Source organism: Ammospiza caudacuta, chromosome 3, assembly GCF_027887145.1.
Source record: "Ammospiza caudacuta isolate bAmmCau1 chromosome 3, bAmmCau1.pri, whole genome shotgun sequence".
NCBI lineage: Eukaryota > Metazoa > Chordata > Aves > Passeriformes > Passerellidae > Ammospiza > Ammospiza caudacuta.
Window position 1 is genome coordinate 29,296,561 of NC_080595.1, and position 27,490 is coordinate 29,324,050.

The following is a 27,490-nucleotide window of genomic DNA, read 5'->3' on the forward strand; positions in this document are numbered from 1 at the left end:
CTTGTTACATCGTTTGTGGCAGGACCCTGGATCACCGCTTGGAAACACCATACAGAGGCGAGGAATTAATGCCACAAAACTTCCCTTGCTCAGTTTTCCTGTTCAAAACTCATTCAGCTTGTAATAACGTCAAGTAAGAACAGTGCAGCAAACCGAACAGCTCTGCTATTATGGATGTTACAAATAGCAAGTTCTTATTTGAGTGGCAATGGAGATTTAATATGTGCTACAGCGTCACCGAAGCGCGTTATCATGGAACAGCTGAGGTCGGAAGGAGCCTTTGGAGCCCATCTGGACCAACCTCCTGCTAAAGCGGGGCCACCTGGAGCCAGCTAGCCAGGCCCATGCCCAGGCGTCCTTCCAATGTTTCCAGGGATGGAAACTCCGCAGGAGCTTCTCTGGCCCAGCTGTGCCAGTGCTCGGCCACCTTCACTCCACACCTGGCGCTTCCGATGGCCTCAGAGACCCGCCGTGTTTCAGTCTGTACCCACGGCCCCTGCCCCGCCACCGAGCACCACGGAATGGAGCCGGGCCGTATCTTGTCCGCGCCTCCTCTGCACACAGCGATGAGCTCTGGGAAGCTCTCCAGATCCCCTCTCCCGCCCCACCTGTGGGCCCATCGCGGCCGCCCCCCGGCGCCTCCGGCCGCTCAGATCAGACAGGAGCCGGCCCGCCCGGCCTCAGAGGTGGCGGCGGCCGGGCCCCGCTGCTGCTCCGTGCCCTCCCCGCCCGAACAGCCCCGCGCCCACGGCGGCACCGAGCGCTCCGATGGACCCCGGGCCAGGCCGGGCCACGCCGCCCCCGGCACCCGCCCGGGGTCTCCCTCGCCCCGGCGGCAGCGCGGGCCCGGAGCACGGCGGCGCCGCCTGGGAAAGCGGCTGCACACAGAGCGCCACAGCAGCAGCAGGCGGGAAAAGCACCGAGGGAACGCCGCCCACCCCTTACCCCAGCGGACCCTCACCCGCGGCGCCGCGTCCCTTCCCGGTGCCCGCTCCCCGCCCCACCACGTGCCGGCCGCCGCCAACCGCGGCGCGCCCCGCCCCCGGCCCGGCCCCGCAGCCGCGCCGCCTCACGCCGGAGCGCTCGGAGCGGCCGGGGAGTCGCTGCTCCCTGCGGTACTGCGCGGCCGGGCTGCAGCGACTGCCGCCTTTCCGTGGCAAATCCCTGTCCTAACTCAAAGATGAACCTGCGTGAGCCTCCGAGTCACAGAATCGATGGTGTTGGAAAATCGCTCTGAGGTCATCGCGTCCAGCCCGTGACCGAACGCCGCCATGTAAACAGACCCACGGCACCGAGCGCCACGTCCGGTCTTTCCTTAAACGCCTCCAGCGACTCCACCACCCCCTGAGCAGCCCATCCCAGTGTCTAATCTCCCTTTCTCTGAATTAATTTTTCCTAATGTCCAACCTGAACCTCCCGGTACTGCTTAAGGCTGTGTCCTCTTGTCCTATCTTTAGTTGCCTGGGAGAAGGGGCCGACACTCACCTGGCTACAGCCTCCTTTCAGGCAGTTGTAGAGACTGAAAATGCCATCCTTGAGTCTCCCTTTCCTCCTGGGTAAACAACCTTGTACCCCTCAGCAGCTCCTCCTAGGATGTGTGCTCCAGACCCTTCACCAGTTCCACTGCCCTTCTCTGGACTCACTCCCGAGTCACTGGACTTTGTAAGACACAGCTGTCTTACCTTATTTTAAATGTATTCTCAACTGTGGAAAAAATTGGTGGTGACTTTGATGTATCCCATGATGGCCTTAGCTTGTGTTTCTTGCCATGCAGTCACTCTCCCTCCTCAGGTCCTGAATGTCCTCAGCAGATTTAAAGGGATGCTGTGTCTTTCAGAGCCTCATCTGTCAGGTGCCCTTGCTGCACACAGTGGCTGCTTGGCTTCCCTCCAGAGCCAACTACATTTCAGAGCCAGAGGAAGCAAATGCTATTTTGCATCCAATGCAAATCAAGCTGTTCTAGTCACAAACCCTCTATCTAAGGAGCAGAAAGAGGCTTGACTACACACTTCACAAAAATCCAATAAACTTAATTGAAAAGCATACTCCATTTGTTTCTTCATAACCATACCTCTTGATCCTTTCCAACAGTCCCTAATTTGCCACCACTTCCACATTTTTTAAAATTGTAAAATTATGAACCAAACGCAGCTATTTTTTTTATATAAGCATTTATACATTAGTAAATTTTCAAGTATCTGAAGGGAGCCTACAAGAAAGATGGAGATAGACTATTTACAAGAGCATCTAGTAATGGGACAAGGGGAAATGGATTCAAAGTAGAAGAGAATAGGTTTAGATTAGATGTTAGGAAGAAATTCTTCTCTGTGAGGGTGGAAAGGCTCCATAACAGGTTGCCCAGAGAAGCTGTGGATGCCCCATCTATGGAAGTGTTCAAGGAGACGTTGGATGGGGCTCTGATCAACCTGGTCTAGTGGAAGGTGTCTTGCTGCCCATGGCAGGGGGAGTGGAACAAGATGACCTTTAAGGTCCCTTCCTACCCAAACCATTCTATAATTTTATGATTTTTAGCCAGAAATTTTTTTTTTAAGTTTTCAACACCTATGTTCTGTGCCTTTCACAATCCTCCCAGGTCCCAAGAATATAATGTATTTATTAAGCCCATCATTTGCAAGTGACAGATTATCAAATGGGGACAGCCTTTCCCAAGTCTGTGAGTTGTATCTAGCAAAGATACAACTTTTTCACTCAGGGAGAAAATGGTTATTGCAAAAGTGACTACTGTAAAAGGGCACCTCAACATAGCAGTCGTGCTTCCATAAAGATTTAAGAGCGGCAATGTTTAGGTAAGGAAAAAGTGGAAAATATAACAAAACCCATTCCTTGCCAATTGACTTTCACCCAACAGTAATTTTCTTAACAATCTAAAGCAGGCCATTAGGGTATGCTCAGGACTTCCAGCAAACTTCTGGATCCCTCTTTAGAACTAAAGGTTTACTGTGTCTTCTGACTTCTGACATGGTAATGGCCAAAGGAATTGAGAAAAGGTTTAACCACATGAAAACGTATAAAGAAAGTAATTTGAGTTTTTCACTGTTAGTTCATTGAATTTTCCCTGTTTTGCATTCAGCCATTTCAAGGAAACTGACACAGTTATTTGGCACTACCTGTCCTAGTGACCTACTCTAAATGCTGGATTATCTTCAGCTCAAAGAGAGACTGCTCTTAAGAGATTTAACCTTCCAGACAAATCAGACAATTATCCTCATCCTCACTTAGTGCAAGCAAAGTCTCCAGCTCCTTCAGCCCAGTTCAGTACCTACATATTTTACATTCACTGTGATTCTTTTTCTAAAGACTGGGCAGTTTCAGGAAACCTTTCCAAAGTTCCAGCGTTGTGTATTCCACCTCATTTTCTGTGACACTATTTCCAGTAACTTTCTCCTTTCCAGAAGAGCTTTGCTCTCCCCGAGTTTTTCCAGTTAGGAGAAACATCAGTGCCAGGGAGCTGTCAGGTAACACCCAAAGAATCCACATTTCCTAGTGCAAGGAAAGCAAAGAGGCATCTAGAGGAATGAAATGATAACATGCAACACCCACACATGTCAATTGCTCTGTTCTCTAAGAGCACCAAGTTTGCAGTACTCAAAACACCTTACTCAGAACTAGCTCACACACCGGTGCTCACCAGGCAGGGCTTATGAGGCTTAACTACCTTAGAAAGGTAACTCACACTGTTTTCATAATATCTGATCTGCTGGTAAGGAGCAACAGACCTCTGAATCACCGATGCTGTGGCGGTACTGTGCTCTGCTGTGTGCCACAAATCTTGCCAGAGACCAAAAAAGCCTCGTAGCATTAAACATTGCTCGGTAGAGAATAAAAATCAAGCAAGAGAACATCACTGTGTTGCTGCATAAATACACCTACACCTCAAACACTGTGTGCAGAACATGGTAGGACTGCCACAGGTGTGAGGTAGGATATGAGGGATGGCCAAAGGTAGTACGGGGCATCTTACTGTGAAACCCTTAAAGTAAATTAGTAACTTCACTCTGAAAGAGAAAATGGAATATGACAGAAATTTCTAAGAACATTTTTCATTGTCTCTGCGAAAATGTAGGGGCCTCAAATGAAACAAGGAGGTGACACCTAAAACCAAATGAATCATTTAAACCATGGAGATCACCATCTTAGGACATTTTGGATCTTGAAAATGATGTTTATTCAAAAGCATCTGGACTGAATCACAAGAGAAAAAATAAAAAACAAAACAAAACAAAAAAAAAAAAAAACACCAAGAAAAGTTTCAAATGACAAAACTTCTGGCTCACAAAGTCCCTCTAGTGACTGGGACAGGATTCTGGAGTAAAGACACTTCCCTGGGCACTGTCTGAGGACAGCAATCAAGTGAGTGGGCACCAGACTGGCTGACCGGGTACAGCCATTTTCACTGGAATGTCTCAATATATTTCTGCAAATCAGCAGAAGGCTTTTTTCCTAAGCACTGGGCTTATGTTCACAAACTTTACACTTTTGATAAATCAACATTCACCAGTGAAAAATTCTCCTCAAAAGAAATAATCTAACCCACATGCAGAAACTTTAATGTTTAAGCTGTACATTCTAGCTCTCTTGAGCTATGCCTGTGCCAGTAAGTAGAATATTTTATAATTTATGTTTCTTTCAAATGGACATGATTATATGATCATTTGAAAACTCTCAGAAACTGATTATTTAGAGCAATATAGAATTTTGCCACTCTGTGGCGCCAGATAATTAAAAAGAGGCTGAGCTTTTAAAGGGAAGCCATGGATCTTCTCATAAATGGTAGTTTTCCTAAGTTAAAAAAGCCCTTATTAGTACGTGAAGTAACTCCAGATTCTTCCATCCAAAGGCACCAAAGCACAAATACTAGAGGTTATTTAGATAAAATGCCACTTTTCTGTCACTGAAAGACAAGTCATTGCCTTGAAAAAGCAACACTTTAAGTCATCTCGTAATAATAGTAATTGAACAGGAATGATCTTTCTCCCTTCCTCTCCTCCACTTAAATGATACCTTAAAAGTTTTCTGTCAAGAAAGATACTTTTAAATTAATTTGACTGTTGCCTGAAAATGATCAATCTATTTATATCACAGTTTTGTAATTGCAACTAGTGTAAAAAATGGGAACCTTTTTCTCTATTGCAAATCTCAAATATATATGTCACCTTTTCAAAGAATCCACACAAAAATGAACTTACAGAAGGTGCTGTATGATCTAAGATTTATGAATCACAAGATGTTTCCTGGCATATGTGTCCAACTGTAGACACACAAACCAATCTGAAATACGTAAACTTAAATGGTTTCAATATTTATCTATGTGAGAAAAGACCAGAAAAAGCTCTTTTTGTCATGAAGTGGTAAGGTCCTGGTCCAGCACGTCAGAATGACATTCTACATATGCAGAAAAGTCTCATAAACCCAAAATTTTACATTCTAGTTGCAGATTTGATGACAACTTGATCGTCTCTGGAATGAAGCTGGTGGCATTTTTTGGATTGGCTTTCACACCCTAGAGTAGATGTTTTGCAATACAATGTTCATAATACTTTTTAACAAATGAGGTTATTGTTTAACAAGACAACCAGGAACTTAGAACTTACTTTCTTGCATTAAGTCAATCACAGACAGTAAAAAATCTGCAACATCTTCAGCCCATGTGGAGGCTAACATTTAAAATTCACATTACAGAGAGAAATATTTTTAATGTTCTGACTTTGGTTCACTTCTGAAGCTAACTTCTGCAGCTTCTGGAGCCAGCTAACAAATGATAACTCCCAAGTGCAAATACCTTGCAGTTTGTTTCTACAATGTACTGTGTATCAGTTTTTTGCCTTTCTCAACATATTTTCAGGAATGTGTGCAGATTTATTACTGCTTGTATGTACCTTCCATCAACAACAACAGTAAGAAGGAAGAACTTTCTTCCTGAATCTGTGCTTACATGTACAATAGTTTTCTGTGTCGTTGCCTGGAAGATTTATGGCTTTGCCCCTTGCTTTCTATTTACAAAATGAAGTTGTATTTTGTATTTTTGTATTTCGTTCTATGCATCCCAGTTGTTCTACCTTGTAATGCTATTCCCTTCAGGAATGGAATACAGATTTTAGCCACCTCTACATCACAGCTAAGGGCAGTTTAGAGAAAATCCTGAATATCCCTATTCCTTCTTCTGTATCAGTATCGAGAGCTCCATCACTGCAGGGCATTTTTATTACTTAGAGGGCAGTGAAAAAGTCAATCCACCAGACAAACTGCAAGAAACCCTCGTGGGGTGAGCAGGCTTTGCTCTCCCTCTTGCGGTCCGAGCCCGTCATTCCCGCAGCCTCCCCAGCTCTGTCGCTCTGGATTCAAAGGCTTGGGAGTATCCCGAGAGAGCGAGCGTGTCGCTATTCGAGGAAACGATACGGACAAAGTTTTCATTGAACGCCAACGCGAAATCATTTTGTATAGTTCTCGTTAGGAACCAGATGATGACTTTTATTCTTTTGGCTAAATCTTGTAACCCAAAGAAAGGGTTTTTTCACCTCATGTGTTTTTAATGCAGCCAACACTCTAGGCAGGAGGTATCGGGTGGAACACAATGCACTCCTTGCTAAAACCCAAGCGTGTTTTTAACACTCTTTACAACGACCAATGTTTAAAAAATACACGAAGCACTTAGGAAAGTACCAGCAAATGAAACTGTTTCAGTGAAGTTGTTTGGATACTCTAAGGTCAAGCGGGTGGAAAATTGGAGCCTGTACTGAACTGAATAGGAAAAAATGAAATTGTGTGTATAACCAGATGGGGAATATTTGAGCTTCTAAGACCTGGGTTTGGTTTTGGTTTTTTTTCCAAAAGAAAAAACTGCACTTTAAATGACTCACAGATGTGAACAAGCAGTTTACTCTGCACACCTACATTATAAATAACCCTCAGAGGAATGGTGCAGTGTGGTTTGTTTATGCACCAGAAGAGTCTGTGAAAAATTTTGCCTCCATAAATCATAATGGAAACAAAATAGAATCCTTAAATCTGAGTCCAAATGAATGTGTATAAGGAAGATTCCTCTACGTGCCAGGCTAACACACTAATTACTTCTTCCAGATACTTTGTAATACTTCAGTAGTCAGTCTTCTAGAAGAGCCAGACGGCTGGTTGCCCGAGATGTACTCTCAGCTCTTCTCAGCCGGAGGGGACAAAGAGCCTGCTGCCAGCACGACTCAGCAGCACATGCACCTGCTGCTTTATCCCGGCTGGAACTCAAATACAAGCGGGTTGTTACCTATGGGATAGGGCAGCTCAGCGACACCCATTTAGACCGTAATATCCCCAGCATTGCCCCGGAGACCGCACGGTTCCAACCCTCCGGTATGTACTTGACAAATGACCTTTCACAAGACGTGTAACTTCAATTACAGTGAGCTCCAATGCTGGAGCCGAGGAACTGCAGAGCAAGCGGAATGCTTCTTCCTAACATCGTCTCCGAAACTAAGAGGAAAAATTCCTAATTCACAAAGGAACTTTAAAAACGGCGATGGGAAATGGGCAGGCCGTCTCTTCCTGGGACCTCTCCGCCAGCCTTGCCCTCGAAGCCCTCCAGCCTCCAGCCGGGTTCCATCGTCGGGGCCGGAGCACGCGGGGGCGGCGGCGGCTCTGGGAGCGCATCCCGCGGGCAGCGCCAGCCCGGGACGGGCCCCGGCCCCCGGAGCTCATCCCGCCGGCAGCGCCAGCCCGGGACGGGCCCCGGCTGCGGGCCGCTGCTCCCGCCGGCTGCCGGGGCCGCTGGGCCGCGCAAGCCCCGCCCGGGCCCCGCCGGGGGCGGCCCCGCTGCTCAGTGGCCGCCCGGGCCGTCGCTCAGGCGGCCGCGCCGCTCGCCCGGGATGGTGGGGCGGGCGCCGAGGGGCGCGGGCAGCGCCCACAGCCCGGACGGCGCCCGGCGCGGCGAGCCACGGCCGGCCAGGTCTGAGCTCCCTTTCCTTGCCCCCTTCCCTCCCTTCGCGAGCGGGCAGCGCCCGGGCCGGCCCGGCCCTTCCCGGCGGGGTCGGTCCCGGCGGCGGGGCGCGGTGGGACAGCCGGCGCGGTGCCCCCGGTGACACCGGCGGGCGGCGGGTGGCGGAGGGTGATGCTGGGTCACATCACCGCGGGGTGTCGGGTCACGGCAGGACTCCGCGCTGTCTCCAGGCGGTGTCCCCGCGGACGGGGACTGGCGTGCCTGAGGTTCCATAAGGTTCCGTAAGGTCCAGGCTCCTCTCGTCCCGTTGGCGGTGCCGCTGCCGCATCCTTGCTGTCCTCTCAAATATAGAAGAGAGAACACAACTCCCAAACAAACGTGCAAAATTTTGGTACTTTTGAGATACCTACACGGCTAGCTTTCAGAATTTCACGAAATTAAAATGGGACGTAGTGTGGTGTCACACTGCGAATTAAAAGTTGCTGTCATAAGGAAAAGGACATTAAATGGTCTTGCGTGCTTTAATCTTGTTTGCTGCACGCATTTGACACTGGGCAGCCGAGCAGGCAGCAATGAGCTGGGAGGGACAGCCTGGCCCGTGAAATCGGGGTTTGTGGGGGTCTGCGCCCGGGGCTGGAGTGGGCAAGCACTGATGGACTGCATCACTTGATGGGAACAACCTCATCAATACCTAGGAAGCAGCAGAAAAAGCATTCCTACATTAGATTTTGAAGGAAGTTTTAAATAGCGCAGGCAACAGTTTGTTTGAGCAGAGAATTATGCAAAATGAGTCAAATGGAAAATAAAGTTAGCAGTGTTTGGAGGTGAGTAAGGGCCTTGGCCAGCAACAAACCTGAGAATGACTTCCTTGATTCCTACACAGGTCCACTTTGTGTCTCATCATTTCCCTTCTCCAGTCCAATCTTTATGGCACCAAAAATATTTATAAGTGCTGAGTTTGGGTGAAAAGATGGAAGAAATGGACTTGAAATTCAAGAGGTATGGTCCAAATGCATTTAGGCCAGTAAATATTTCAGGATGGTGAAGGTAATCCACTATGTACTGCATAAACCCACGCCCGTTGAAACAGAAGAACTTTCCAAACTTTCTCCAGCAGAGAAAGGACATCCAGAATATATGGACAGAATATGAAGCGTTTGGTTAAACACTGCATTTTGTTAAAAACAGAGGAAAACACTGACAATGTGATAAAGAATATGTAATTTTTTTTAACATGCTTCAAAAAGGTAGAACATTGTTCCCTCCCCCCTGAAATGTATTTTGATAATTTCCAAGCAGACAGCAAAGAAAAGGAAATTATATCACTCCCTTTGGGGAGAATGTGACATTCTGACTTCTTGAAGCCTAGAAAGAGGTTTATAAACTTAAAAAATGAAAAAGACAAATTTAATCTTTCCAGACTTGTCAAACTTGTCTCAATTAATTTTTGATGACATAATTAGAACTTAAGGCTTTAATGTGTGCTTTTTTAGTTTACTTCTCAAAAGATTTAACATTTAAAGGCTCAGGGGAAGCGGTGGGAACGGGAGCAGGAAGAAGGGGCGGGCTCCGTGTAGGTTTGAGTGCTGATTCAGAGTGCTCTATTAAGCCAAGAGAAGATGAACTCATTTTTATCCTCCCTTGGGAAATCAGACAAGAAACAGGAAGTCATTGATTCTAAGTAAGATCATTCACTCTCCAAGTGTAAACAGTGCGTTATGTGCCTGTAAATATTTCCAGAACCCATTGGCTTGTTGGAAAATACAAAGTAAATTATTACAATTTCTAGCAAAAATCCTGCAATAAAAAGAGTTATTTTCAATCTTTTTATCCATAATGTTTTGCAGTGGAATATTAATGAGTTTGGACATTGGGAAACTACTTGGCTGGACACACTGTTCACTGCCAGAATCCATCTACTCAAATGTTTTGTCTGTTGAAAGACAAACATTTTTAACTCCACCCTGTAATATTGCAACCTATCAAAAAGCAAAAATTCTTTCATTACTTGATGCGTTTGTGTTTTCAGCCACAAACACTGAAATATCCCACTGTTAACCAGATGTTGGCCTCATCCATTTCTGTTTTATGTAGCTGCAATTAGTTAAAAAGGAAAAACTTAAAATATCCTAAATAGTCTAATAAACATGTTGCCACTCCTTATTACTCCTTATTTATTCAGATAAATCTGCAGCTGAAAATACTTCTCCCCTCCAAAATAGGAGAAGCTGCTGCTTGGCAGTGCCACCTTCCTCCCTTGAGCAGGGGGATTCTGGACAAGCAGAGAGGATCGTGGATTAGGGACAGGACAACAGTGAGCAGCTTGCTTCCCTGACAGTCCAGGTAATTTTCTGCTAAGCTTAAAAGGAGAATGGCAAAAAACACCAGAGGTGTCTTGGTCACTAAGGAGGACTGCAGTTGAAATGCTTGTGTTTAGAATGTGGGTGTTGTAGCATCAGCTTAGGAAACTATTTTAATAAGGTACTTACATCCTAGTGATTCCTTGGGGATTCCTGAGTGGGAGATTCCTGAAAAAGGATAGTTGTAACCTCTGGCTTAGCAGTTTGAATCCCAACCTGCAGGACCAAAGGAAGAAAAAGCAAAAAATAGAGCAGCTAATTCAGACAAGTGATTGTGGCAAAATGTTACAAACCACAGGTTTTCTTTCCTAGTTTTCCTTCTAAATTAAGGTATGGAATGAAAGAAACAAGGAGTCTAGGGTATGAGAAAGGAAAGAAAGTTTTGAGCCGGGTTTTTCACCTGTTTTAGTTAAAATGAATTTGAGAGTCACATGAGACATGGGAATTTAGAAGAGAAATAGAAATGACTGTAGCAAAGAAAAGTGAAGGACTTTGATCTGTCTTGTGGTGCTTTTCCTTTTTTCTTCCTGTTGTCAAAAATAACGGAGAAGATCAATTCATGGGTGTTTGGTCTCCAGCTGAGGAGTTTCATGTGGGGCTGCCTCTTCCCATGCAGGGAGGAAGGGAAGTACTTGAAGCTGGGCTTCTGCAGGCCTGGGATAGTCATGGGAGGGGGCCTCTCTGTGGAGTCACTCACTCGTCCATGCTAACTATGTCAGGATTTGCAGTGTGGAGATCTATATTAGCCTTAATCTTCCTCCATCAGCCTCCTTCATCACACTGGAAACAGTGGCTACTTGCCTTTCCTCACCCATGTCCCACTGTTGAGGTGACAAAATGAATACAGTATAACATCATGAGTTGTAGTTTTTTCTTTGTTGTGATCTTCCAGTGGCCTTCCACTGAATGGGGTTTTTTTACATGTTTATTATTTTTGAGATAAATTGGATACTTAGGAGCTATTCAGGCTTTATTTTCAAAGCCAAACCTAAGTGTCCAGAACCCTGCAAAGGCCAGGCCTTTACTTAGCAAGGGAATTTTGAACTGAATGGTTACATTCAGCCATCCACTTACTTTATTAATCTGTCTACAAATACTTGGAATACAACAGAGCCCAGTCCTTCTGCTTACACACAGATGATTTTCTTGGCTTCTCAGACTCAAACCATGATGAGCCAGCTCTCATCCTGAATAATTTTTCCAGAAATGCTTGTCCAGAAGGGCACTGAGGCTAATTTCCAGAAGGCATGAGTAGTTAAATGTGGATAAAAGCACAGAGTTGAGACTGAAACATGTCTCAACAAGGATGTCCTGAGATCTGAAACAGCTAATGCAAAAAGTTTGTTTTTCATGTGGGGGGTCCATTAGAGACCATTTGCTCACCCACCTTCACATTTGGAATCAGAAACTTCCATCTTGTTAAGGATATTGACTTTTAAAGGAAATTTGATTAAGCAAAATTTTAAAGGACTTTTAAAAGAGTGGTCTGCCAAACATTTAACTTGCAAAAAACTAAATATGCTGCTAACTCACAGCCAGTTACATCTATATAAAACATTTGCTAAGCAAAAGCTCAGTTCCCTGCAAGACTCTCCTGAGTAAGAAAGGATAAATGCAGTAACTGAAGATTAAAATGTGAGATGTGTCTCTGCTTATCAAGGAAAAATAATTGCAGCCATAGCATAATTGAAGAAATTAAAATACAATAAACCTAAATATTATCAACATAGATTTCAGAACTTGATAGTTATGATAAGGGCCTCAGAAAATTAACATACTTTTACCATGTTTTATGAGACTGTACTTGTGTAAAATTTGGGGGCATTCTTGAGATTTATATAAAATAGGTTAGTATGCATCTTAAAATAAAGTCAGACATTAAATACAGACTAAATTTGACATGGGGATTTTTTCCCTTTCTTTTTCCAGCATAAATATGGCTGAACTTTCAGAGCCAGAAGGTACTGTAAACTGGAAGGAAAGATGTTTAACTTTGGAGTCACAGTTAATGAAATTTCGTCTCCAGGCAAGCAAGATCAGAGAACTGTTAGCAGAAAAGGTAGGTCTCATGGGATGAATTTTAATGATGTATAAAGGATTTTATTTTATTATGGGGGTCGATCACAAGTCATGGTTTGGGGTTACAAGTACTGAGATTTTTTCAGAAGGGGAAAAATAGCTTTTTACAACAAAATATATGGAAACTATGTATGTTTTAATGCTGTGAAAGAATTTTACACATCAGAATTGCCAGCAAGAAATGTTCATTTTCAAGTAAGAGCACACTGGCAACTCTCCTGCAGAAAAAAATATGTATCCAGTAATCACGTCTACAACACTGAATAAGATTTAACACATTTATTAAGTATTTGAGATGTGATTTAAGACACAGAAATGATCACAGAGAAAATCCAGAAGTATTAAGTTCCCCAGTATTCTTTATCATATAATTTACCAGACTTCATTTTCTTATAAGAAGACATCTCCAACATGGCTCATCATCTGAGTCTCTGGTTCCAGAAAGTTGAAAAGTATTGTATCATTTTATTTGAAAAATATTGTTTAAATATTTACTTTATTTTTCAGTGGAGAAACATTTCACTTGGCATATTCAAATACGTGTATCCCAACAGTCAGTTTTCATTGAGCCCATATCTGAAGTATAAAACCCCCACCATTTTATTTACCTGATATTATTTTGACAGAACAAGGCAATTAAAAGAGTACAAGAGACAAAAGATCTTAGAGATTTATTGTAACTATGTAATCATTAAGACTCACTTCAGTGAATTTCTAATTAAAATGTTTTATTTTAGAAAATTTTATAACCTAAATTTTCTATCAATTGCTCCCCCTAAAGAAAAATAAAATTCAGATAACCTGATAGTATGTAAGTGAAAATGCTTTTATTTTTCACATGTGAGTTAATTGTTCTTCTTTGTGCATTTATGCATTGCCCCTTTGAAGCCATAAATACATTTAATCTTCACATTTAGTCCTCTGTGAATCATTCCCACTTTGCTATGTTTTGGTGGGCAAGAGCTAAATAGTATTAAAGCAGGAAGAAACAGATATTTTTGTATTTACCAAGAACTCTGGATGATGTACAAAGTTCCAGATGTGTTCCAGTCCTTTCCTAATAATGCTTAACATTGTTTTCCTTGACAGCTAAATTAAAATTAACAATTGAGAATGTTTCCATGGAGATACCAATCCTAATTCCAGGATCTTACTCAAAGTCCTTTAGATCCCTATGTGTCATCTATTATTTTATTGATTGTCCACTAAATCTTGCTTGTCAGAAGGCTTCCCTTATTCTGAATAACAAAATACCAGCAAAAACTTTGCCACTTCCCTGCTCAGTGTCCGTTACCAAACGTCTCCCTTGAACAGCAATGAGCCCTCAAGAGATCTCAGCAGATCTCCCCTGACAGCTGCTGGTCACTGCAGCAAGTAACCAATAATGTCCTGTTTTTATTCAGCCCTTTTTGTAATTCATGAGGGACATTCTCTCCTGACCAATGGGTTTTTATTTCCTCGAAACACTTGGCAAAATTCAAATAGTTATAATAACCACACCCTCCCTATCTTCAGCTTTGGTGATCCCCTCAAACTTCATTAGCTTTGTAAGCCAACACCTCTCTTTTTAAGGGCCAATTTAACTTTTTCTTTACCTATAATACCTATCCTCAATGCACCCTAATTTTGCTGTTACATTTTCTACTAATTTACCTACTGCAGACATCAGACTTACAGATCAAGAGTTGGTTCAACTATGTCATCCAGTTCTTAATGAATAAAATTTGGCGATTTATTACTATTCATTTAATCTATTCATGGCCTTATTTGTTCTATGAAGGCACTCAACTTCAATTTGAGATGGAAAAAAAATGGAATAAAGAAATACAGTATTTTCTGCATTAGACATATTTTCATTAAGTAGGCATGAAAATTTACAGCAGTATAAAACAAGTTCTAATAAAAAACTTTTTTCATAATACCAAATTCCACTGAAGTTTTATACTTACAGTTAGTACTCCAAATAGTTCTGCTTTGGCATAACTAAAAATATTGCTGTTAGAAAACAGTGTGGTTGAAAGCTCTTAATTTTCTCCTAATCCTGCAACTTTTCTGTATAGCAAATTCTTATTGAAGAGGTATTGAAGAATATTAGGTTTGGGAAGAATAACAAACCATGCAAAAGCCATCCTTTGAAATTTCATTTAAGAATTAAATAAAAAAAAAGTTGAAAAAGGAAAACTACCTGTGCCTTTCATTTCTTTCAAAGCTCAGAGATGAGCAAGTTATTATCATCAGTCTTGGGAGAGAATATCCATCCAAGAGTACAAGCCTGGCTGCTGTAACACTCAGCAGATCATGGGATGCTCACACAGTCAGAGCTGTTAGATCAGGACTATCTGTTCTCTCTCTTTACCCCAGCTGGATCACTGCATTTTGGGATGGAAAGTGACCAAACACCAGACATGACTTTCCTGGCAACCTCCTAGCAGCCATTACTACCAAGTTTTATGCAGCTGCTGCTGATTGTAGTTTTGGCAACCAAAAAGTTAAGATTCATGAACAGTACTTCACAAAATTATATAAGTTTTAAGAAAGATTTTAGAAATTCGAATGCTTGCTATTTGACTTTTCACTTTGTTCATTTACAGTTTGCATTTACAGGCTCTTAACTGCTAGAAATACCCTCTTAAATTAATAGCAATGTATGCATAATCATATAATTTCAAATATCACCACAAAAAACCCAAACAAACAAAACAAGATTGATAAAACCACAACTCTTCAGCACTGTGCTCAAAATAAAGTATTCAAAGGCAAATTCGGCTCTCATCTGTGAGAAATAAGACACTGAAATAGATAAAAAACTTCAGAACTTACGTTACTGCCCTCTTGTTTTAGTTTGCCTTACCTGTCTCAGAAATTTTAGAAAAAGCAAAGTGATTACAGGAGTTACATGAGAGAAACATTTTCTGTTGAAGACCACAGGTCCAACAAGTACTCAGCTGGGAAAATTCGACATAATACTCTCCAGAGCAGAGCATTAGCAGACTTCATGAAAAATGATCTTTCTCCTTACTGTGCCATTTTGACTTTTTAATATGAATCTTTCACTGGAATTAATAATAAACTGGAATTCAGTTGGGACAGGCATCAAAGTTTGGTCACAGCTAAATAAAATTTGATCATATTCATCTGCAAATTTAGACATTTGGCACAATTCAAAAGCAACCATTTTCAAAATGGGTAATAAAATATTTGCATGTATTTCTGAGCTGGTTTCATTTGCCAATAACTCAGTAGTTATTTTTTCACATGTTTTAATTTTTGAAATTATACTGCCAGCTCTCAGTATTGATTAAAGGAAAGATAAACTCCTGCTAGTTTGAAATTGAACTGCATGGGATTGTTACTCAAAAATATATTTGGGAAATAGGAAAGGGAGTAATGAAGACCCAATTGGCCAGTAGTTGACAGACATCCTGATACTACTGACAAAATAATAATGCAGCTGATATCAGGCTTTATAGGTACTTTCTGGATGTGTTACTCATTATAGAATGAAACACATTGGCAAATGTGTCAGAAATAATTCTCACCCTTACTTTGATTAGCACAGGCCTTTATTTGTGGTTTTGTTTACAATCATCTCTACTCTATGAAATGTGTACTGAAACATTGAACAATAGCAGCAGACAGTGTTCCACTTCAAAGCAGCAACAAAATCACAGCACTGTGGTGTGACAGACATAAAACCCTGTGGGTATTATACTATGTAATTGTTGTAGAAAACAGAGTAAGAATGATACTGTGACAAAAACAGGGAGTCTGTACAGGAAGATAAGAGAAATGGATTGGTGGTAATTCTCCAGCCTTGCTTCTCTGCCTGTGTTTGAGAGGTATCTCTGCAAGACAGTATCAGAGAAAGGAGTTAACATCCTATCACCCCATGTGTATGATTTGCCAGAAACTGCCATTGGGTTCTTCCTCTTATACTTGTTGTATAATTTAGTCTAGAATCAGATTTAAATAAGGGATGTCTTGAATCTAGCCATTTCCAATAGTTGTGAGCTGTGTGAGCCCATAAATGTATTCAGGCTGGATTAACTGAAATACTTTTCTTATACATGAGAAATCAAATACCTTTGCAAAGTTATTTTATTTAATAGCACCTCCGCAAATAAATGAAGAATTAACATGAGAAGTCTGGAGTATATTATTCTAACAGAAGTGTTGTGATTCAGAAAACAAACTATTGACTGTGTTCTGTAAATGTAGGAAGTAGTCATCCTTGAAACTCAGCTGAGGAGTTTGAGAAATTTGCATTGTAAATGTGTTGCAGCAGTACAGCTGCCAGAGCTTTAATTTTTTTTTTTTTAACTTGAGGAGAAGAGAGAGAAGCAAGGGAATATACAGCATTTTCAGAAAACTTAATCCATTCCCTGTTGTTTGTTTTTAATACTTTTTCATTTTGCCAAGTAAAGTCTATATTTACAAATCTAACATGCAAAGAAAGAAACCTTGTTGAAGTTTGAAGCAGAAGCTGCTGCTGTTAGTGGGAGAGGTCTTTACAGGAATTTAAGGAATGATGTTAGAAAGTATCCTAGTAAGCCAAATTTAGGATGGCTGTGAAACTGAGCTTTAAGCAGAAACCTGTATTTTAATGCAGCTTGAGTCTTACATATGTGGAGAGTTTACAAAAAACCCTTTGTTAAGTAAAAAATTACATGTTTCTACTGCAAGTTTAGCTTCCAGCTGGTATTTCAAGTCACAGGAAAAGTTGGTGACCTTCATTCTTTTCCCCGTAAGTGCATTTTTCACCTACAATACGCATGCAACATAAGGTATAAAGTTGACGTTCTTCCTACCACTAAAAAATCATTTTAGTAGGGGAACTATATAGCTGTGTTAAATTCCCACTTGGGCAGCCTCCACTGAATTTCATCAGACCCCATAAGGACTGAGTGTGGCACTAACCCAACTGCTGTGTTATGGGCTGTCCAGTAATACTCAAGTTTCCTATGAATGTCTCCAAGTTTGTTTCCTGCAGTGTTGAGGGTCATTATGTTATGCTTTAAGTGGTTTTCAACAAATATAATTGATTATGAGGGAGAATTCTTTTCATATGTTTGTTGTTTTAACCTTCCACTTGGATATTCTGTGTATACAGGCTCAGCTAGCAATGAGTGTGTACATCACAAATGTGATATTATTTATGCTTTCTGAACAGATTATGAAAATTGAATGATAATCAATTTTTAGACTAAGTACTATTTTCAGTATATTCCAAAGCTTAAAGCATTTTGGACTTTGTCTTACAAACCAACAGCTAAATCCATGTCCCACTGTATTTTTTATTTCTTTCACAGTCCTATTTATGGCATGTCATTTGACATTTGAAAATGAAGCAGATGCAGTCTGTTTCATTATCTCTGGCATGGCAATTTCATGTTTAATGTTTTTGGAGGAAAAGTCAGTAACTCATTGGACTTACGCAGTGATTGCCAATATAAAAATCATAAAAAAGCACAATGTGTATTTCCATTTGCAATCAAAGGATTATGAAGAGTAAAGGGGAGCAGAATACAATTGAACAAAAATTACTCAGATGAAGGTTATTTTTCAGTATTTAGTTGTCTTTAAAAATTCTTCTCATCGTGAGGAATAATACAGTTGCAGTTAGGAAGGTACAAATAGGAGAAAGCAGGGAGAGTTAAGGAGAATAAAAGTTTATATGAATAGAGTAGTAGGTTTGTTTACACTTTTTTAATACCTGCCTTATAGTTTCATTATTATTCCTTGTCTGTTATTAAGTTTATGTTATGCCTTTTTAAAATGGTGGAGCTTTTTCTTGTTTTGTAGTTTTTGTACATCTTAAGATGACATTCTTTCTAAGGAGTTTGCAAATGGAAAAAAAAAAGAGAACTCAGGAAGCAATAAATTAGTTGTTCTTGTAGAGGCATGGCTGGGTAACGGCATGAAGAGCACAGCCTTGGCTGTGAGGCCAGAGGATTAATATCTCCTGTCTGGCAGTATTCACTTCTGTCCCAGCCCACCTAACATGGGGAAATTGATGGAAGTTGTGGAAACTGCAATAGTGGGTCTTTAGCCAATCTAATACTTGTTTAGCATTTCACTTATAGGATCTACAAAATTTTGTTCCTCATTTTTGATGGTGAGAACTCTTTTTGTTCATTCAATTTTAATTTCCCTGGGAGTGTACCTTCTTGCTTTAAATACCTGTTATCTTGCCTTTTAAGTGCAGCATGCTGCCATATATATATTTCTGGAATCTCTTGCTCCTTTACCATGGGTTTCCAAAGTGTCCTATACACTTCAATGGCATGAATAAACTCAGTTTCAGTCAAGTTTTCATTTTTTGGAAATGTTGGCTGTGAGTGGTACCTTTGTTTCCCAAGCCATCACCTCTCAGGCAGCGGCACATCCTGGTTCAGGAGGACGCTCGTGTTTCAGCTCTAATCAGAAGCCACAGTTCAGGGAGGCACAGGTAGCAGGATTTGCTCAATTGCAGTACAGTCATCAGTACAAAACAAAGCAGATGAACATATTTTTGAAATATGTTTGTTTTTTTCATGTGAAGCACTAAAATTTTCCTTGCCTGCTGAAGGGCTTTGGTACCTTCTTCCCTCTCGCTGAATATCTTCACTCCTTTAAAGATTTTGAGTGCTCTGATAATGTTTGTGCTAAGAGTGGCCATCTACCTAATTTGTCTCTGCAATTTAACTATCAGGATAAGATCTGAGTTGGGAAAGATGACAACCAGGAAGAGGGAATTTCCTAGTGTTTTACCAGGCTTAGGAAAGTTCTGTGACTGACACTGGGAAAAGCACAGTTACTGAGCCAGCATTACATGCTGCTCAATCGTCCCTCACTACACTGCCTCCTCAAATCCCACTGCTGAATTTAACTTTTTAAATCTGTATGTTTGCTGGCAGCTGTCCTAGACTATGAATTCTGGAAAAGTTCCCTCTCTGGGCTTTTCTGTTTTATATTTTTAAGTTATATAATTTCCCAAAGAAATGATGAATTTTACTACAATGAACTCAACTGAAATGTGAAAGATTTTTTTTTTCATATGTACTTTTCACTCAATTAATGACCACCAGAAAACCTTTTGTGCTAAATAATTCTTAAAGTCATGTCTAAGTATTGAAAAGAACTTGAAAGAAGTAAAATAACTCAGTAGTCTAATCAAGGAGAGCAATAGAAATTTTGAGCCTGTGTTTCTTTCATTTTGGAAACTGAGCAAATAGAGACATAATTTTTGGAGGTTTCATTTTGTTCTAAGGAAAGGCTTTTGTGCTAAGCACAGTTCAAAGGAATAAGCTGAATTGCTAAAAAGGAGAAGAAAGAGAGGCTTGCAATTAAGAAGTGACTTTTGCCTACCTAGGAGAGCAGTGCCAGAAATTCTGCAGTTAGAAGTGAACAGGATTGCAGTTCTGCACATGCAGATTGTAGAACTGCTGGTCATCTGCAGAAGTGGTTGTGTCTGTTTGTGGTGTGTGCACGTGTCTGCACACATAGATGCAACTTTGACATCAAAGAATCAAATTGTTTTGACACTTTCTACATTTGCGTGACAAAATAAAAAGGAATTGGTTAGATGGCAAATTTGCAGATGAAAGTTTGACCGTGCTTTGTTCATGAGAAGAATTGTAGCCTTTTACCTGTTAATTGGTATTAAAAATGAAGAAGATAGGAGAAGAAAAAGCATGGGTGAGTGCTGAAAAGTGGCAGCTTGCAAACTGCCAGGTTGTGAGCCTAAGCTGTGTTGTAGTAATCACAACCTAGGCGAGCATTCAGGTGAGATCTGAGGTAAATACAAGACTGTCGTTTTCTGAATTTAATCCACATGACTAATTCTTTATATGATTTTTTTTTCATGTAGGAAACAATAACAAACCATAAAATTTCATATGCAATACATGCTTGGTCTGTAAGTAGCATAAGGAACATTTAAGTCCCATTGAGACTTACCCTTTAGTCTTAACCCTTTTGGGGAGATCTGTGACAAAAAGATTAGGTTCAGAAAGCAGTTAGTCATTTTGAGGACTAAAAAACTGAGTAATACTTTTATAGGTTTCATATTTTTCTAGGGAAAAGCCATTGTGCCAAAATACCAATTTTTCACTGAAGGCATATTTAATTTTATAAATGCAAGTGAGTCTGAAGTGTCATTTCCTAGGTTATATAGCAAAATGGATTTCTGCTAATAAGTTAAATGCAATGCTGGTAAATTAAAGATAAATCTGTCTAATTATTGTGTTCCCTTAGGGATAAAAAAATCAGTCAATAAAGAACAAAGTATTTCTTCCCCAAGGAAGAAATGTGCTCATTCCTTCTTTGCAAATTATCTTCTTGCTTATTTTTCTTGTGAAATGTTAGTATATGTATTTTAAATCTCTTTTCTTTAGTTGTTTTCTCTATATGGCTTAATTAGGTCATATTTAAAGTTTGTTGTAGCTTATAAAGATCTACCACTGCCCTTATAGAGAATGCATAATACATCCAAGAGAAATGTCAAGGCAGAAGGAATAATGTTGGAAAATATGGATGGAACATACCTAGTCAGGTTTTTAATACATGAGTAACAGAACTAGGAGGAATGTTACTGTATTTTCCTGAGCTGAACCACTAGAAGAGAGAGCTTTTTGGAAAAGGAGTCATGCTTCTAGAGCAGTTTTACCATTACTTTTAACTGAAAAATATGTGCAAGGCTTTATATGATTGGGCACAGCATATTGTAAAACATGCAAACTGGTTGTCATCAAAGCCATTCAGAAGCAGATTACTTGCTTTTAAGAAGTACTAACTTTTCTTCTGGAAATGCAGAGATTTGTTGAAATATTTGGTCTAAACATAGGAATATAGAATAAAAAGAGGAAATCTTGGTTAGAGGTAGTAGCTGGCAGGCATAATCTTCAAACCATTTATAAATTTACCAAGCATCAAACACACACAAAAAAACTCTCCAGATCTTTTGTCTTTGTAGCTTCTATTAGAAGGCACTTCTAAAATCTTTTTTACTCAATGTGAAAAGTGTGTTCTAGTTGCCAGGCTCTGTGTATATCTACTGGCACCTCTGAAAGACAGTTGGAGGTAGGTTTATTCCTCAATTCCTTCTCCTATTTATTTATAGAAGTAACAATATACCCATGTCTCTGGTTTTGGTAAGTCCTATGTGATCTGAGAACTGGTAGTTCACTGTATCTAAAAATGGGCAGATTTACTGCTTTTATTTTTGCTTTTTTTTGCCTTTTTTTTTTTTTTTTATACTGGGGAACATTATTTTTCAGGCACAGATAGTTTGGGCTTTTTTTTCAGATGATGAAGATTTGAAAGGTTGAAGTGCAAGGAAAACAACAGACTCTAAACATATAATTTGAAAATCACTAGAAGTTCTGCATTTCATCTACAGACAAACTGTTCATAAACATTAGGTTTTAACTTATTTTTCCTTTTTAAAAACTTAGACTTATTATCAACATGTTTGGAAAGGTATACAGAGGAGTGATGCTTTCTTTTTGTTCATAATTGGTTGTATTTTTTCCTATATGTATTTCAAAAAATCTATGTGATACAACTGTATTGTTTATAATATTAAAAACTAGGAGACATTATATCATACACTGATTATAATGTGAATTTCAAACATGAATGGGATAAATTATGTTGAATATTGACTTGGGTAAAAAATAGGAGTTTGATCCTATACATCACAAACATTTTTCAGATTTCAAAAAGAAACTAATTACAACAGTTTTCATTTTTAAAACAAAATGTTCCCTTTAAAATTGTTAAAAAGCTATTTCAAGTAACAAGAAAGTTATAATTTTAATGCTGTAATTTCTCTCTAATACACACTTCAGGAATAATGATCTCTACAATATGTACAGAAATGAAAGTATATATACACATATATGCATACAAAAGGCATATTTTTGAAATTTGTGAGTGATGACTTTTGAGTTTATACCCTTTGCTGATTTAATGTAATATGTGCTTTACCCAAATGAAAATTTCTTTACTTGCACAAAAAACATTTCTGAACACAGCCAAGAAACTTCCAGGTGAACCTTGAAAAGGAATCACTTTATGATTTGCCTTTGTATTGTACAAAATTCCCAGTGACTGTGTGTTGTACTTCAATGTCCAGACCTCCAAGGCAGTACACCTCTGGTTTTATTGCTGCCATGTTTCTTCAAAGCATTCACTATTTATTCACATGTGGCATTTCTCTGTTCATTGTTTGAACAAAAATAGCTCAATTTGATGAGTGTCAGATGTAGAGTAGTTATTTCCTTACTAAGTTTAAAACCAAATCTGTTTCTAACAATAGAAACTATTTTCTATAATTCATTAATTGATGCAGCATGCACTAATCTGTTTTCTGGAAATTGTAAGAGGATTTTTCACTTAAAGACAGAAGGAGAAAGTGCAGATTAAAGTAGCATCGGTTCTTCTGTACCTGTGTTCTTTAGTCAACATGCATCTATATTTTGTATATTTAAGACTGTAAAATAAAAACCAGCATAGATTATGACAGGACATCTCTGAATTCTTACTGAATTTGCACCAATGCAATGTGGGTGACAAGAACAATTCCTTACAAGAGGTGTGTTGAACTGGGGCATTATTTCAAGTTACCTTATTTAGGACATGATAGAAAATTAAGCTTGAACATATATCACATGCCAAATGTTATCAATAACATGATGGCCCTCCATGTTTCTCCTGGGAAGTCAACTTTATGTCAGCTGATCCTATACAGACTGTAGTTCATTTGAGCAATGTTTCACCTAACAGCTGATACAAAACATGATCCAGTGATGGCTGGCAATTTGCTGAGGTGTATACAGAAAGAAGTTGGTGGGGCAGAGGTCTGGTTCAACAGATCTTTCTTTTTTTCAAATGGAATTCTTTACAAAGTCAGAGTTGGTTGTCAGTATTCAGGATCCTGCCACAGTGAGAGTTCTGTGTCTGACATTTGCCTCTGATTGTGGATATGGCTGCTGTTACCTGCCACATCCATCCTCAGGTTAAGGATTTTTTTTTTAATTTTTATTTGAGGATATTAAGCTATAAATGCATGGTCTGAAATGGCCTTTATAGTCTTTGGATACAGAGGATTTAGTATAGCATTTTATTCTTGATGAGTTCAAAGCATGACTTAATTTAAACCATTAGCCATTCAACCAGCCTCACATTTCCCCCTTCTCTCAGTAATGCTGTGATCACTGTTGAGAAACTTGTCATTCACTTAAGAAGAAGGTTTAAGGTTTTGTTTTTGAAGAAAAATTCTTCCCTTAGAAATGGTTCCAATCTTTTGCCCAGCATGTTTGTTTGATAGCCTTCAGAGTCTGCTATGGTAGTCATTCCTTCTGTTGAACTTCACAGGCTTATAAACAAGCAAACCAGTCAGAGTATAGATGTAAATTTAATTTTTTCAGGAAAAAACATCTGATGATTATTTATGCAAATGGGAAAACCATATTTTTAAAGTTTCATTATTGTTACAGTAGACCCTGCAAAACAAACCTATATAAACTCTAAATAATGGGAAAATCAGGACTCAGTAATTATTATGTAGCACCAAAATTATTGAAATGCTGGCATATTTAATTTTAACAGATGTGCTCATGTGTGGTAACCATGATATTTGATTTGACCATGATATTTGATCATGTTTGGTAGCCATGATATTTGATTGGTGATTTGCACCAATCCAGTGTGGGTAACAAGAAATTCCTTACAAGAGGTGTGTTGAACTGGGGCATTCAGCATGTCAAACTGCTGAATAACATAGATTGCTTTTTTTTTAATATGAGTCTCCTAAAGGAAACTGAAGACCCTGTAGAAATTTTGCAAATAAAATCTCACATTTATTTGTTGCCAGGAAGCTGATTGACATATCCATATTGTGAGACCACACAGGGATTCTCAGCACACCTTCTTGAAACCTTCATAGTTAACTACTGAAGAGGCAAAACCAGACTTTGTTCTTCCCTTTATAATGTTGGAATGATCTTTCACTTGGTGGTATTCTCTCAGCTTCTTTGGCTCCTGGCTTTATGTTCATCTTAGCAACAGCTTTATTCCAATCATATTCTTTGTCTCAGTAGTCTACATGAACATATTATTCTGTTCCTGGTTGTCACAGCTGGCCATTTGTCTCGTTGCAGGGAAGATTTGAGACTCTCAATATGAGTGTTCAGCAAGCTTCGTTTATTGAAGAGAGCATCAAACTTTTATACACAACAAGTAATAAGCTCATGAATATTCTGCAAGCCAAGTGACCTATTGGTCATGCTATACCATCAATTCTTCCTCATTCTTTTGGGCTTACATTCCCTTTTCTCACATCTCTCTGTCTACTTGTTATAACACAGTTTGGCTCCAAGGTCACGGTGCTTTTGCAGGTGTAGGGACCCAGATTAGCCATGGTCCTGTACTTTTCCAATTCTTGGTTAACTATTTTTCCAACACCTGGTCCTGTACAACAGTGTGTGTTCCTGACAAGAAGTGCAGTGTGCAGGGTCAGTGAACAGCCGGGGAAGGAGCCTTCAGTGCACGTTCTCCAGGATTCTCCAGGACTCCAGTGGTTGTGTAGAAGAGCAGCAGAACACTCAGAGATCATGAGATGCTGCTGGAGAGCCCAGCTGTTTGCAGCTTTAAGCCAAGTTGGAGCTGGTTGCACTGCAGTGGCAGCTGGGTGTACTTGGCAAGCAACATTTTCAGGTTTTAATTCCATTTACTAAACCTGTCACATTGCTGATACTGCCTTACAGATGAAATGACCTTAACTTATGGAACACCAATTGCCAGTTGCTGCCATGCATTTCCAAATTGCCTGTGAAAGTTGATGAACAACTTGCTGCTCATCAGTGAATTTCACAATATAAATATCTGAAGTTTTCTGTCATAATATTATAATTTCTGTCATAATGTTAATAGTTTTCTGTCATAATATTAAGACTCAGAACATTATAGAGTATTAGTTCATTATTAGTACCTGCACTTCCACTGTGCCTTTACTACAGTGAAATGTTAGCTGACCATATATTCAGCTATAATAACCAGAATAAATAACCACAATTTCTGAATCCCAACTCACTAAAAAATAAATGTCTGAAAAATGATATTAAAGTGAGTCTTGCAAACCAAATTTCTGTTTGAATGTAAAACTAAAAAGACAGATGGAAAGTAACCTTAGAAGTCAAAATTCCAAAAATGAAACTCAAAGTTAAAATCTTAACTTGAGGTCATTTAAATATGAAATTAAATATGTGACCAGAGGGGAACAAAGAAGGCTATTCTCCCTGTCCATCTGGCAAATGGATGACTAAGAAGATCATATCCTTAGAACTGTTCTTGCAAAACAACTCACTGGAGACCTGACCATAACCATGTGGATTGTGAAATAGTTGTTGCTCTTGTATCAGTGATGTGTTGTGGTATTATTATAATGTAGACTTTGGGGTTTTGTATTGTATGAGAAAGTACTGGAAGGTGAGTCATAGTTGCTTTTTTTTCTGTTAGTTTTCTGTTTTTTTCTGAAAACTCATTTTCTCCATTTTTAATTACTGATTGATAGAAAATGATGATTCTGTCCTTGTATGGATATGGTGCTAAAGGTTTCATGTGACTAGCAGCATAAGTGGGAAGAGAAAAAAAGAGATGGAGAGTGAAAAAGAAACTGAAAGATGCCAGAAATTGAGTACAAACAAGATAGGATGAAACTGATTATTTTAAAACCATGCAGTAAATTGAAGAAGGAATAAATGGGTTCCATTTGCATTATTTGAATCATATGCTTTTCCTAGACCAATTTTCAAGCTGAATACTGAGTATGGCAATATTAATTATTTGATGAACTGAGGTCTTATCTAGATATTTCCTGAGAACCACTAAGCCCTTAAGTCGTGGAATATCTTATGAATTCTCAAGTGTTACTTCAAACCAGGGCTTACTTATTAAAAAGGTCAGCAAAATCAGACTAAAGGGCTGTTAACAAAATGTAACAAAATGTAAACAAAGTATATCTTTCTGGCCTGTTCTGTATTGTTGGGAAAGCCTTCAAAATAAATCCTGTAAAATGCAGGGGTTTTCCAAGGCCCTGGGCAAAGACTGAGCCCATGATTCATCAGGCATGGCTGTAAAGTAAGACATCAGGGTCTTCTCTCAGAGGTGACCTGCCCTTCTCCATGGACACTGCTCTCTGTCTTCATCCACTGCTGTGCAGCACCTGAGGCCACCTGTCCCTTCTGCCACATCTGCCTTCTTTCGTGCAACACTGGAGAAGTCTGGGACAGTCCTTGTAATCTATTTCTCCAAAACACTAAATTTGTCAACATCAGAAGGATTAGCAGCCACGTTCCCTCTACTCTTGCGTCTTTTGGAAGAACATGAGGAAAGTTTCAGGGCTATTGTCAAAGGAATTTTTACTCTTGGTAGCAGGGGAGAAAAAGCAGTGTGTCATATGACAGCTAGAGAATTAATTATGAAAAAAGGTGTATATCTTTTTTTCTGTTGAAGAATATTTACAATGTTTTAATACAGTCACAATTCTGTTCCAGTCTGACACACACAGTTTATCCTTTTATTTTTATGTTTCTGCCCACCACGTGTCCTTTCCTTTTTCAAAACAGACCATGAAAATATGTTTTCCTGGTGAGAGGCAGAAGGCATGGCTATTTAACTGTATGTTTTTATACATCTACAGATGCAGCAGCTTGAGAAGCAAGTTATAGATGCTGATCGTCAGGCAGAGAGAGCGTTTCAGCAGGTATAAATGGAATAAATATCTCCATTAGCTGTGTGCATGTGGTACTTTAATGAGGTGAAAGTCAAAAAATTGCTTGATTTTTAAGTACTTCTAAAAATGGAGAAGAAGACAGTTTCCTTTAAAGTCTATTGATTTGTCTTAACAGAGAGTCCTAACACCTTTCTTTGCTCACTATTCAGTTCATTTCAATAAAGTCAAAGCTAACATCACAAACCAAAAGTAGATACATGGAATGAGCTTCTTCATTAGTGCATCATGAACCTTGGATACGTGATGCATGTGGAAACAAAGGGGAGAGGAAACAGTGATCTGTTTTAGAAGATCTGTAGGAAAATAAAATCAGGCTACCCAATACACCTT

The 27,490-nt window shown here is 39.7% G+C and overlaps 2 protein-coding genes across 3 annotated transcripts in view; one reads left to right on the forward strand and one right to left on the reverse strand.

Annotated features, from left to right (window-relative positions):
• THADA (THADA armadillo repeat containing) overlaps nt 1-491 on the reverse strand; it is a 151,716-nt gene extending 151,225 nt beyond the window's left edge. Inside the window, exon 1 of the mRNA XM_058801595.1 lies at nt 302-491. The gene's annotated coding sequence lies outside the window, so the exon portion shown is untranslated. The remainder of the gene's footprint in view (nt 1-301) is intronic.
• A 7,382-nt stretch (nt 492-7,873) lies between these two features.
• The window catches only part of PLEKHH2 (pleckstrin homology, MyTH4 and FERM domain containing H2), a 56,666-nt gene continuing 37,049 nt past the window's right edge, over nt 7,874-27,490 (forward strand). Inside the window, exons 1-4 of one of the 2 annotated variants that reach the window (XM_058801223.1) lie at nt 7,880-7,954; nt 8,829-8,944; nt 12,235-12,364; nt 27,068-27,130. In XM_058801223.1, the coding sequence (XP_058657206.1) occupies nt 8,916-8,944; nt 12,235-12,364; nt 27,068-27,130 (222 nt within the window). In that variant the 5' untranslated portion in view covers nt 7,880-7,954; nt 8,829-8,915. Of the gene's footprint in view, nt 7,955-8,828; nt 8,945-12,234; nt 12,365-27,067; nt 27,131-27,490 lie in introns of both variants that reach the window. The other variant, XM_058801222.1, reaches the window with a different exon arrangement.